Below are 12,880 nucleotides of genomic sequence, written 5' to 3'. Positions count from 1 at the left end.
AGAGAAAACACGAAAAGTAATTCCAAAGTTCATAATGAATGTTGGATCACTTGACATTTTGGACTATGTGGCATGCAAAGGTCAAGACCAGGGTCTGCACTAACTTTTTACGTACACATGGTTGCTTATCACACGTCAGCAAACCTGATAGACCAGTTTCTTCATTTTAAACCAACTCCACTTTTCCTTATCTTCCTTTAAAAATGGATTAAAACGAATACAACATTGAAACATTGCACAATATCAGGATCATTGTTGTAATCCCAACCACTTTGAGGGTGCAAGTCATTGCCTTCTTTAAATCATTGACAGTCCTGAGAATGAAACACGCTTGCCAGAATGCCTGTCCATCGTTTAGCCCTCATGTAACATCTGTCTCACCATATTTCATAATTCACCTGCTACGGGGCGTTTCATGCATGTGTGGTCTCCAAACTTGTCATTTAGTGAACGTTTTTGTTGTATAAGTTCATGATCCATGAAAGCTCATGTTTCGGAGAGAGAGAGAGAGAGAGAGAGAGAATCTTTCATAAGTTTCACACACAAGCTCCTCCCCGATTCCTGCCGATGCACTTCTTGACAATATATATTGACGCTCAAAATATGGAGAGACCTTGAGGAACTTTTGTTAAGAGTTAGTAGACGTGAAATTCGCCAGCAAAATATTAGTTTGTCACCCAACCTTGGAGAGCTCGACAATGGACAACGTGCAAAACCTCAACAAGCAGGAGACCGTTTTCAGCCTGGTGCAAGTGAAAGGGACATGGAAACGCAAAGCGGGGCAAAATGTGAAGCAAGGATTGAAGGGGCGAGTTTCAGCTGCTAAAATGTGTGTATAAATCAGCAAAAAAGTACAGTAATGCTTACATTATGTCATTTCTGTCATGTCAAAAAGTTTTGGTACTGTAGTAGACTTTAAATATTGTTTGTAGTTTTATATGTATAAAATATTGAGAACATAAAGATTGCAATCAGGTTGCTTTTAACATGCTTAAACTGATCATTTATTGATTTCGTTGTTAATATCTTGAATATTTAGCTTTGTGATTTTTCTTCTCAAAAAGAAGCTACAGAATGAGCTATGAGCTTTGTATGTTTCAGTTATGAAAGCACCTCCTCAAATGGCACCACCTGGACAGTGGTCAGCCCCATCACCTTCACATATACAGTTACTCAGACCAAAAACCTTCTTGACCCCAGCAATGACACACTGCTTTTGGGCCACATAAGAGACACTCAACAGCTTGAGGCCATACAGTCCAGCAGCACGCCCTTTAAACGCTTCATAGTCATGGATGAGGTTGTGTACAATCTCTATGGTTCCCAGGTCACTGATTACCTCGAGGCCCGAAACGTTCTGTACCGGATCCTGCCCCTGCCCACTACGGAGGAGAACAAGTGCATGGAAATGGCGCTGAAGATCCTGGAGGAAGTCCACAGGTTCGGGATCGACCGACGTACAGAGCCCATCATTGCCATTGGAGGTGGGGTGTGCCTCGACATTGTAGGTCTTGCAGCCTCCCTCTACAGAAGGCGTACGCCCTACATCCGTGTTCCCACAACCCTCCTGTCCTACATCGATGCAAGCGTGGGAGCAAAGACGGGCGTGAACTTTGCAAACTGCAAGAATAAGCTGGGCACCTACATTCCACCCGTTGCCGCCTTCTTGGATAGGTCCTTTATACAAACCATTCCTAGGAGGCATATATCTAATGGGCTTGCAGAAATGCTTAAGGTAAATTAATTGTATCTTAGTTATTTGCTTTCATGCGTTGTATTTTGTGTGGATCCATCTTTTTATTAATTTTCTTCTAGATGGCTCTCATGAAGCACAGGGGGCTGTTTGAACTTCTGGAAACTCAGGGCCAGTTCCTCTTAGACTCCAAATTCCAGTCCACTATGGTGCTAGAAGAAGACCACATTGACCCGGCTTCTGTATCTACACGTGTTGCAATAGAAACCATGTTGGAAGAATTAGCTCCAAACCTATGGGAGGATGATCTTGACAGACTGGTTGACTTCGGTCACCTGATCAGCCCAGAACTTGAGATGGTATTTTAACTCACTTCCTTTACTGTACATTTGACTATTTTTAAAAGGGCAGGGTTCAGTTATAATTTACTGACTGATCCGTTTTACCTCAAGGCTTTCAATATTCTTCTAAGGGGTGAGCTACTTTGGTTTAGGAATGTAGGCAGCCTGGAAAAATTACTGAGAATGTATTGCTTTCAGAGCATTGTTTCCATGCTGCACAATGCAGCAATTACTGTATCAGAAACACTTATTCATCCATCTGGAATGTTCTCTTTCTCTTTTTAGAAAGTTCTACCTGCTCTTCTCCATGGTGAAGCGGTGAACATCGATATGGCCTACATGGTGTACGTGGCCCGTGAAATGGGGCTACTAACAGAAGAGGAGAAGTTCAGGATTATATGTTGCATGCTAGGGCTTGAGCTGCCAGTTTGGCACCAAGATTGCTCCTTCGCTCTGGTGCAGAAGTCTCTTTGTGACCGACTGCAACACTCTGGTGGGCTTGTTCGAATGCCCTTATCCACAGGTCTGGGAAGAGCAGGTAATTCAATTAATCTTTTTAGAAGGTCTAACCTAAAGACCAGACTTTGCAATTGTCACCTTAAAGAGCTCTTTCTGACTGATCTAACCCTTAAAATGTAGTTTTGTTGGTTTAGTGTTTTTTTCCCCCACTTAAATAAAACCAGTACATTTTCCACACGAAGCACATTTTTAGGTTAAAAATGTTTTCAGTGCACGTAGCCTTGGTCTAAACGGCATTGTTGATGTATTTTTCCCATGAAAGATTTTTCTCAGTCTAGATATTCTCATTAAGTACAAATATGTTTACCATAGGTTATTAAAAAAAAGAAGCAAAAAGCACCCATGGTGATTTTAATATATTGTTACAATCTCTAAAGGGTGTTTAGCAAAGCACGTTTGTAAGTCATATGAATTTTGAAGAATTCATATTCTTTCCTTGTTTCTCTCTTAGAAATCTTCAATGACATCAATGAAGGAATTCTGTTCAGAGCATTTGAGAAGTGGTGTGATGAGCTCAGCACTGGGTCACCTCGATAAAATCGGTTTAAATGATTTACCACTGTTTACATATGGTATACATTATGGGCATGCATACTGTGGGCATTATGGGCATGCATTAAGTGTTATGCAGTTACGACAATTGCTTTTCATTAATGTAAATGCCATTTTTGTAAATGACTGTGAATAGAAGAAGGTTGACTTAATATGTGAAAATCTTTCTATAGGGTTTCTTTCCCGCCATTTCATACTTGATAAAGGGACACTTCGGATCATCATGAAATCATCGGTTTTTAATTTTTAGTATTATTTTTGTAAGTAAAATATGCCTTGTGTTTTATGTAATGTTTATGTAATGCTTTCAGGTTTATAATAAACAATTCTCTTATGAACAACAAGTCAGTATTATGAAAAGGTGCATTATGTAACAAAGAAACATTGTTTTAATAGTTTTAATAGTTTGTTGTTATGATGAACACCACAACCATTAGGACAAATGTGAAGGGGAAATAAAGACTGACAGTCTTGGTATTCAATGAATCTTTCTGTCTTTAAGTAAGCCATAAAAAAAAGAAAAGACAGCCCTTGCAACACTTTAAAAAATATTATGCATTGTGTCTAAAACTATTACACTTTATCTTTAAGAACACTAATAGCATACACTCATACCTTATTGCCTTGTTAAGAACAAAGAAAAATATCATACCTTATATATATATATATATATATATTTGTTCAGAAGCCACTCATTTATCAGTAAAAATTTGATTGAATACACCTCTCGATCATTGCGATAAAAATGAGTAGATGATGATGGTTTTGCCTGAATATATTAGTAGTACCTACAATGAAAGCTGTATTTTCAAAATGTCCAACAACATTTAAAAGATTAGAAGTCTTGATAGACCACACAGTCAATACTGTGTAGGGTATTTTAATTACTAATTGATTAGTTTTAAAACCTCATCCTATATTATTTTGGGTAGAATAGAATAGAATATTTATTCATTGTAACATATCCAGGGCAGGGGCAATTTTATTAACTACATTATAGTCTATCTTCTGCTTTTATTCACTCTACCAAATTTATTTGCCATGTTAGGGGACAAATAAAACAAATTTTCTCCCTTGCTGCAGTTATCTGAGAGAACTCTATTCAAATCTGTAGGTCAAATTCCCTGCAAACTCCTCAAGTGACATGATAGATAAGCTAGCCTCAGCTTGTTTAGACAAACTACAGCAATCATATGCACGTCCAAAGTTCAAATGGTAGTGGGTAAATGGGGACATGTAAAAAACTAGGAATATCTCAAGAGAAAAAAAAAAAAAGCCAACCTTTGGGTTCTCATATGAGGTTTTGGCAAAAGAGGAGAAAAAATGGATGGATGCATAGAATTTCCAACTCCTCAGTCTCTTTTGGTGGGGCCGTATGAGCAAGCTATAAACAGCCTAAAAGGACTTCACCCATGGCCAGTGGATGTAGTCAACACGATTAACTTCGCAAAGACTTAATGTGTAAAATGTAGTTGATTTGGTGAAAACCTTTTGGAGAGCCCACGCCCAAGTCTCTATGATATTCTGTTACCTAGATATGGGAATTTTTCACCTGTTTTAGAGTTTGCCATGACTGGTGAAGTCCAATCGCATTGAAAAGTACAGTAGTAGCTTATCTCTCCACAACAAGCTGCTAATTTTTGTGGTATCACATACGTCCATAGGAGTAATGGTGTGGGATGTGTTATGTGTTATCATTTAATACTTAGGATTAAATGTTTCTTCAAATCCCCAAAGTATGAGCAAGCACCACTAATAATTTGTATGTCCTAAACTAGACTGTTTATACTACTAACAGTCCTCTGTTAATGTTTCTGAAGTTGGTCTCAAGGTTATGTTAAAGTGAACTGAATTTGGCACACCTCCACAATTTGAAGCTTGTACATTTCCATATCTTCTGCATAGATCCAAAACAATATCAAGGCCCTCTGAGGACTTGAGAATTGGCATTGCTTAGTAAACTAGGATGACTTCCAGAGACAACATTCCTCACCCTATGGATAAGGTACAGACATTGATGTACTCAAAGGCAGTTCTTTGGGCTCACAATTTGACAATTAGCTTGAATTAAATTATGCTCAGTCATATTAGCAATACAAATGTGCTTATAAAACATGGTATACTTCAAAACGTTATGGTTTTATGCTGGAATTTTACTTTGAAATGTCTGGGAATTCTTCATATTTTTTTCATAGAAATCCTTAATTAATCAATGCACTGTAAAAACCACAGTCAGTCTAAACGAGTACACTCAAATGATACAATAAAAAAATATTTACACTAAATATTCTAAAAATAATACTGTTAATATAAATATTGTACTTAATTATGGTCTTCATGTTACACATAATTTGGATTGAAAGGAAACCACCTTGTGTACACACCACAACTGAATGTAGTTACAAGCCATATGGTATCATTTTCCAATATACTGCAATTTTGTTTTACTTGAACAGTATTTTTGTCTTATGTTCCAGTACAAATATTTAATCATAATAAACTCACAAAAATAATGTGAGGTTTATGCTTATAACAAGAAAAAAATGGGGCAAGAAAAATAACCTTCATTCAAGATATATTCTCTGGAAAAAAGTCCTATTATCTTATACAATTTTGCTTCTAAAGCTAATTTTGTCTTGTTTAAAGGATGTTTCGATATTTTTGTGGAAAACAAGACAAAACTGACTAAGAAAATGTTTTATACATTGTAGACTCCACACTCTCTGTAACATTTCATTAAACAAAGATAGAAACATCTAATCATCTAACTTTGGTTCCTCCAAGTTTGCTCGCAATGCTAACAGCCATTCTCATGTTCATCCATACTGCTGCTGCTGCTGCTACTGCTGTTGTTGGATAAAATTGGAGAGAACAGCAGAGGGTCATTGCTGCCCACTGGAGACAGAGTGTTGTCGTTTAGCATGTCATCCGACTTGCTGGAGTCCTTGGTGGGGCTGTCATAGAATCCCGGTTCCCCCTCCTCTGTAGGGCTGTCATTGTAGCTGATGGTGCCGTTGTTGAGGTCCAGAGTGGTGGGCCGGGAGATGTCGGGGCTGGGGAGGTGAGGGTATAGATCAGAGGTGCAGTCCCCCATACCAGGCTCTCGCTTGATCGCTCGAGCAACCAGGTCAGAGGAATAAAGAGTGGGCGAGGCAACAATGGCGAGTCCATGAGCACGGGCTTGCATCTCAAAATCCTGGACACGAATGAACAAAAATGACAAACAGACACACACACACACATGTTAGCATAACATAAACCATCAAGTTCATATCTCATTGGCCGATCAGTCTTCTTTGTAGTCCAAATTTAAAAAAAATCTGCTCTTCATAAAAAAACCTTCGGTTTGACAGCGAACGTATGTTTGAGCTCCATAGGAATCCATTGTCTCGTTCAGAATCTTGTTCATAATGAACATTTACAGTGAATCCAGAATGCATGCCCATACACAATCCAGATTACATGTAATCCATTACTACCCAGCACTGCTGGTCACCGGCAATTGTTGCGTTTTCGATGCTGGTGGTTCCTTCTTTACAACAGTTAATTAACCAGGAAGACATCCTTGGCTGACCAGCATCACCAGTTTGGCATCAAAGGTTTTGCTTGTCAACCAGCTAGACCAGGGGTGACCAACCCTGCTCCTGAAGAGCTACCTTCCTGCAGAGTTTAGATCCAACCCTAATCAAAAACAACTGAACCAGCTTATCAAGGTCTTTAGGATTACTTGAAAATGACAGGCAGGTGTGTTGGAGCTAAACTCTGCAGGAAGGTAGCTCTCAAGGAGCAGGGTTGGTCACCCCTGAGCTAGACCAACACCAGCAGCCGGTTGCAAGAAACCATATAAGTTAAGAACACCCTTATTGACAATGCACTTACAATTATAACTAAGGTTTTCTCATTTTAGAGTAGTGGTATCTTGCAACTGGGCCCAAAGCATTTTTAACCAGCAAAAAACTATTTGGGCAAATGTTTGCCAGTTTAAGATGGTCTTTTCAAAAGGGACTTACAGTAACTGATTTATTTATTACTTTTTTCAGCTTTTGATCTAAAGGGTTATGCTTAAATTATTGAAACTGCTAAAATTGTATTTATCTATTTATTCATTTATATTTCTTTTTAATGTATTATTTGGACTGGATAGTGAAGGAAAAGCAGCCAGCAAGTGGTCATCATACATGGGAACACCTTTAGTACTGTTTAAAAACATCCCAGGTGGCTTTCTCGTGAAGCTGGTTACAGTAAAATAGCATTTTGTTAAAGGACATGTTGAAACATGCTTGAACACAAAAATGTGAACATGTGACTAGTTAAAGACCTTATAATCAATCACAATCTGTATTGTGAGCTGTTGTTTCTAATGCTGTTTACCTGAATACGAAGCATTAGGTGTCTATTTGCATGTTCTAGTCTCTTTTGCATGTTCTCCAGATCTTTTGCTTTCTGCTGCTCTTTCTGCAGTTTCTTAATATAATCCACAGAAGCCTTCAGAATGGTCCCCTTGTTCCATCTCATGTCCCTGCAAAACAAAGATCCAAAAAGATTAAGTTTACAGTACATTAGGCATCTGTATGTAATAACTAAGCTTACACATATGGCACAGACATATTAGTACACATATACAGTACAGTGGCCCCAAAAGGTATATCTTTCATGGGACTTTATTGACTCAACTGGCTAAGCAACGTGCATACATGCAGTTAATATAATGGGAGACTAGACAAAAGATGACTGAACAAGGAAGTCTGTATATACAGATGAATAGCTGATAGGGAAATGATGAACAGGTGAGAATAATAATCAGAAGTCCAGGGAATTAGTTCATGAAGGATGGGATTGGTTGGAGAGTGATGTGGGTATGACAATTAGACATGTCACAATAAGTTTAACATCTAGAAAAAAACAAATGAATTTTCTAATGCTTTATCGTTTGAAAACAAACCAATGTAATTTGGTGACATGTTTTGCACTAAAAAGTGTATTCTTTAAACTACACTTCTTATAAATTTTGTTCTCTAATGCAAAGATATTATTTAGGTTACTGCTACTTTATGTATGTATATGTGAACACAATTATATGTAATTGTTAACCAAATTAATTGAATTATTACTTAAAACTTAATTTAGCTATATTTATAAAACATAACATTTTCAATAAAAAGTACATTCAAAATCCTCTCTAAACCTTAAAGCATTGTGAAACTTACGGGTCATTTGATTTGGGAATTAATGTCCCCAGCTCCTTAATTCTGTCATTTATATTAAAGCGCCGTCTTCGTTCAACTGGAAGGATAGAATAGAGAGTAAAGATATTGTCAGATGAGAATCTTTTATGAGGTCAGTTTAGCATATTATATTATATAAAGCTCCCAGTCTACAACTTAAATGACATGATCTCTAATCTAATATAACACTTGCTGCAAAATATGCAAAATATGTCTCTAATAAACAGCTTTTTAACAGATTTCCATGGGCTGTTGTCTTATAAGGGACATTTTGATCATCTTTAAAAAATAAAAACATTAAGATTTTATGACAACTGTACATGTATACAATACACAATGTGATGATAAGACTCACTTAGGTTGTGGTTGTTCTTCTTTTGCCTTTCTTTTGCCAAAGCTCTGACCTCTGCTTCTGCAACACATAATCATATTAATAGTTGAAACAGCCCATATCGCTTCTATTCATCAAAACTATTAAAGCATTTTAATACAGAGTTCATATTTAAACTCTACAGTATATTCTCTAGTGTGAAAATGCATTCTAGCTTATTGCTGCGCACAAAATTCTTCAAACATATGTAAATATGTGTGTGTTTATGCAGCATATTCTACAGTCATTTCTCTGTATGGTGTGCATTTTCTTGATCAATTTCATAGAGGCAATTTTTTACACATTCCAACTGTGGGTTTGTTAAATATTTTGTTCTTGACTCTATTGTAAATGTAAAAGTAATTTCAATTTTAAACATAGGTCAACTGCCTGTAATGTGTTCTGGACATAAATAAACAGAATATTGACAGTAGATTATGCCACAAATGTCTTTATATGCTTAATTCAGAGGCAGATAAAAAGGAAAACATACCAACTGGAAAGCCTTCCAGTCTTTGATAAGAGTCAAACTTGCCACACGGTCCAGGTTTGTCCATTATGTGCATCATGCCAGGTGCTGGGGTAACTGTTTAATACAATATATCTTTCATTAATATTGTGCATTGTTAACTACACACAATATGGATAACTTTTATTGATAAGCTTGCTGGTCACTTGAAGAAATATTCTTGGTTCAGTACACGTAACCCTCAATAAACAGCATTTGTGGCATAAATGTTGATAACTATAATTATATAAATAATTTTGACTCGTCCTTACAATGGAAGTGGATGGGGCCAATTTTTTGAAGATTTTATAAGCAGAAATGTAAAGCTTAAAATGTTATAAAAGCACTTTAATTCTTCTGTAAAAACTTGTGTATCATTTGAGCTGTTATGTTGTTTAAATAGTTAAAAAAAATTGTCATTTTAAGGTTTTAGTGTCGTCATGGGAACAAAGTTGTAAAACTGGACATAACTTTACACAGAAAGGGTTAGTAAGTGAATTTATCCCACTAAAATCCTGTTAACATGCATATTGTTTTTGTGCCTATACTTTTGAAACAGTGAGTTTTTTAACATTTACGGATTGGCCCAATTTACTTCTATTGTACGTGCCTCCCTGTAACACAGATTTTTGCATTACGCCACAAATGCTGTTGACAGAGCTGAACTTGTATTGAACCCAGAATGTTCCTTAAATTGTTTACGGCCATTTTAAAAGAAAAGTTCACCCAAGGAAACCCAACAGTCACAATATTTGATTTGGGAGATGCTAACAGGAGTTAATCAAAAGTGGATAATGGCTTAAATTTCACACAAATCGTCACACAAAGTGATCTTATGGCTTCAGAAGTCTTGTAATAATAAATTATGTGTCGTTTCGACAACTTTTACAGTGGTTGTATGGTATTCTTTGACATTTTTTGGAGCTTGACAGCCATGAGTCACCACTCACTTTAATTATACGTCAAAAAGCTGTTTTTCCTTTGTGTTCAATGGAAGAAAGAATGTCATATGTGTCTGGAATGACATTTAGTTGAGTAAGTAATGACAGAATGCTTCTTATTTTCTGAGCGAACTATTCCTTTAATTATATTGATAGATATGAGAATGTGAGTATACCAGACAATTCCCTTTTGGCAGCCGGTAAATTAGATAGGCAGTTGCTAATGGAAACCCCTGATGGAGGAAGATCATGATTGCTGTACATTTCCAACAGGTTTCCAGACAGTGGTATCTGAAAGGTAATAATCCACTATCAAATAAATTCAGGATTTCAATGAAATATGTGCTGAACGTTAAGGTGAAAAGAACATGAATAGTTTTCATCTTTTTTTTTTTTTTTTGCATGACACAGGATTGCTATATAAAATCGATATACTTGTTTAAAGTGCTATAATGTGTAGCATTATAAAAAGCTTTTTGGTCTGTTACCGTATTAGTCATTGGAAGTCCTGCATCCATGAAGCCAAGAATGTCATCATTATAGCTCGATTCCAAACTTATGATGTCTTCAATTACATCGTCCATCTGTGCCAATTGAGAAATTATTATTATTATATTAAACAACAGCACAATGTGTTTGGATATCTTTGTTATGAGTGCTTAAAGGCATAGTTCACCCAAAAATGTTGTCTCAAACCTGTAGACTTTATTTTCTTATAGAACACAAAAGGAGTTTAGTGATTGTTAATCTCAGTCTCCATTCACTTTCATTGCAGAGAAAAAAGATTAAAGGAAAGTGATTGGTGACTGAGACCAACATACTGCATAGTTTTGCCTTTTGTGTTTCACAGAATAAAGTCATATAAGTTTAGAACAACATAAGGATGAGTGAATGATTTCATATTTGCACTTAAATTTTACAGCCTTTCGTTTTATGAACAAGAGCAGCTTTGAAATTTCGATGATAACTCCCTTTGTGTTCCTTTAAATCTTAAGCAGAGTAGATTTATTAAGCAGTTTTTTTTTGATAATAGGGAATTCATTACATGACTCATCATAACTTGGCTAATGACATATGCTAAATTACTAATAATGATAGAGACCAAATACATTTTTTTATTAAAATGACTAAATGTGAAATCAAAATCTTAATAGAGAAAAGACTCTGTGAGCTGGTAATACAATGAAAATGGTTCATATGTCATGTACATAAATCATTCACACACCTTTCCTAGAAACCCTTACAGCACTCATTCAAAGAAGTTTAAAGATAGAAACAGAGCGAGAAACCTGAAAACTATTTGGTTTGAACCGTGCAACTTATGGTAACTGTCTGATACTACAAGTAGAAGAATTATTTTATATGATTTTAGGGCTTGACTAAAAAACAACATAAATTTCAATTTAAGCCGGATGATCTTCTTTAGATTCGTTTCCATTGAACTGATCAATGTGAATAGGTTATTTTTGCAAGAAAAAAAAGTCCTACTGGACACTAATCATGCAACTTAACACGGATGTTGCATTTAAATTCCACTTGGCTCAATAATCTAAGGCATGGATATGATGTTTCTCATTCTTGGAAAAAGTATGCTCTGTTGGAATCCTTTCAATGTCCCTATCCCTGTTTATTATCTGAAAATGCCTATGACTGATATAACTGGCAATGCTAGCTTTAAATCTACCTCTTTCTCACAGTTGAGGGTGAGAAGGGCCATTGGGCTATTGGGAGCACTGGCTCCTGGACCAGGGGGCATTCCGTGCTCCGGTGGCTGGCTGGGGCCTGGCCCTGTGCTGGCCTGTGGGCTTAGCTTGGCTCCCAGCGCACTGGACAGGTAATGCTTCACCTGCTGTCTCTGGCTTTGCTGAAGGTGGTACTTAGAGGGGTTCTCCAGGTGGGACAGAACCTGAAAGAAAAGGAGTTGGCGCCAATATGGTCAGGCAGACATTCAGACACATACTAATACCACATGCTATCGGCACATTCGATTATTGGCTTATGCTTTCGTCTGGATAGACTGCAAAGATAATAGCCTATTCATTTTTTTTTTTTAAAGATGCACTTTAGCCTTAAGAAAGCATGAGATAAGTGTCTTACACATGCTTTCTGTGAAAATATTTTAATAATGCTACAAAATGCATTATTGCATTATTGCATAATGTATAAAAACACATTAGTCTGATCAGTATAAAAAGTTAATGTCACAGTGTTATAAAATGTACTATTAAAGATAACTGCAAACAATCTGAAAATAATTTATATTGTAGATCAATAAATAGAATCTTGTCTCACCTGGTAGTGACTGTACTCAAGCATTTCCAACATGTTAAAAAAAAGACTAATTACTTGTCAACTAAATATTCCCTTTATGGATTCAGTTTGTGATGTGCAAGAACTGACCAGTCGTCTTGGCCAGCTGAACCTATCAATGCCAAAGGAAAAAGAGAAAGCGTATTTATGGGATGGGAGGTTAACTTGCTCTTCTCATATTGTTTTTCTACCCAAACGATGAATTTATGCCTTTATAGAGTTCATTTGACGTCACCATTCCAATTTCACAAAAAGCTCTTTGAACTGATGGGTTACATGTCTAATCTGAAACTGGCTTACGGCTAACTAACGTTTCATCTTTAGTTCCACTCAAACAGCATAAAACATTGTTTGTTCTCAGCATCTGGCATACAATCACTACCACTGTTTGTCTAAAAACAAGACAGTTTAAGACGGAGTT

General features: G+C 36.5%; 2 protein-coding genes across 2 annotated transcripts; one reads left to right on the top strand and one right to left on the bottom strand.

Annotated features, from left to right (window-relative positions):
* Nucleotides 1-458: 458 nt before the first annotated feature.
* Nucleotides 459-3,541, top strand: eevs (2-epi-5-epi-valiolone synthase). Its single transcript, XM_052140915.1, has 5 exons — nucleotides 459-829; nucleotides 1,102-1,735; nucleotides 1,816-2,052; nucleotides 2,320-2,572; nucleotides 3,005-3,541. The coding sequence occupies exons 1-5, from the start codon at nucleotides 699-701 to the stop codon at nucleotides 3,088-3,090; spliced, it is 1,341 nt and encodes a 446-aa protein (XP_051996875.1). The 5' UTR covers nucleotides 459-698; the 3' UTR covers nucleotides 3,091-3,541.
* Nucleotides 3,542-5,278: 1,737 nt separating this feature from the next.
* LOC127654003 (microphthalmia-associated transcription factor-like) lies at nucleotides 5,279-12,621 on the bottom strand. Its single transcript, XM_052140916.1, has 9 exons — nucleotides 12,442-12,621; nucleotides 11,834-12,055; nucleotides 10,638-10,733; nucleotides 10,326-10,440; nucleotides 9,194-9,286; nucleotides 8,686-8,742; nucleotides 8,313-8,388; nucleotides 7,477-7,624; nucleotides 5,279-6,301 (listed from the first exon to the last, which is right to left on the bottom strand). Exons 1-9 carry the CDS (start codon nucleotides 12,472-12,474, stop codon nucleotides 5,903-5,905), a joined length of 1,239 nt encoding a protein of 412 aa, XP_051996876.1. The 5' UTR covers nucleotides 12,475-12,621; the 3' UTR covers nucleotides 5,279-5,902.
* Nucleotides 12,622-12,880: the final 259 nt, after the last annotated feature.

Source organism: Xyrauchen texanus, chromosome 13 (genome assembly GCF_025860055.1).
Source record: "Xyrauchen texanus isolate HMW12.3.18 chromosome 13, RBS_HiC_50CHRs, whole genome shotgun sequence".
NCBI classification, from domain to species: domain Eukaryota; kingdom Metazoa; phylum Chordata; class Actinopteri; order Cypriniformes; family Catostomidae; genus Xyrauchen; species Xyrauchen texanus.
Note: the sequence above shows the minus strand (reverse complement) of the source record. Positions and strands in the feature narration are given on the sequence as shown.

What these genes read in the sequence shown, in the direction of transcription:
- eevs (XM_052140915.1), top strand. Translation starts at nt 699, where the DNA reads ATGGACAACGTGCAAAACCTCAACAAGCAGGAGACCGTTTTCAGCCTG. An exon ending in CGAGTTTCAGCTGCTAAAAT is followed by an intron (nt 830 to 1,101) that starts GTGTGTATAAAT and finishes TGTATGTTTCAG; the next exon opens with TTATGAAAGCACCTCCTCAA. An exon ending in TCAGCCCAGAACTTGAGATG is followed by an intron (nt 2,053 to 2,319) that starts GTATTTTAACTC and finishes TTCTCTTTTTAG; the next exon opens with AAAGTTCTACCTGCTCTTCT.
- LOC127654003 (XM_052140916.1), bottom strand. Translation starts at nt 12,474, where the DNA reads ATGTTGGAAATGCTTGAGTACAGTCACTACCAG. An exon ending in TTGAGTACAGTCACTACCAG is followed by an intron (nt 12,056 to 12,441) that starts GTGAGACAAGAT and finishes CTTTTCTTTCAG; the next exon opens with GTTCTGTCCCACCTGGAGAA. An exon ending in GACTTCCAATGACTAATACG is followed by an intron (nt 10,441 to 10,637) that starts GTAACAGACCAA and finishes ATTACCTTTCAG; the next exon opens with ATACCACTGTCTGGAAACCT.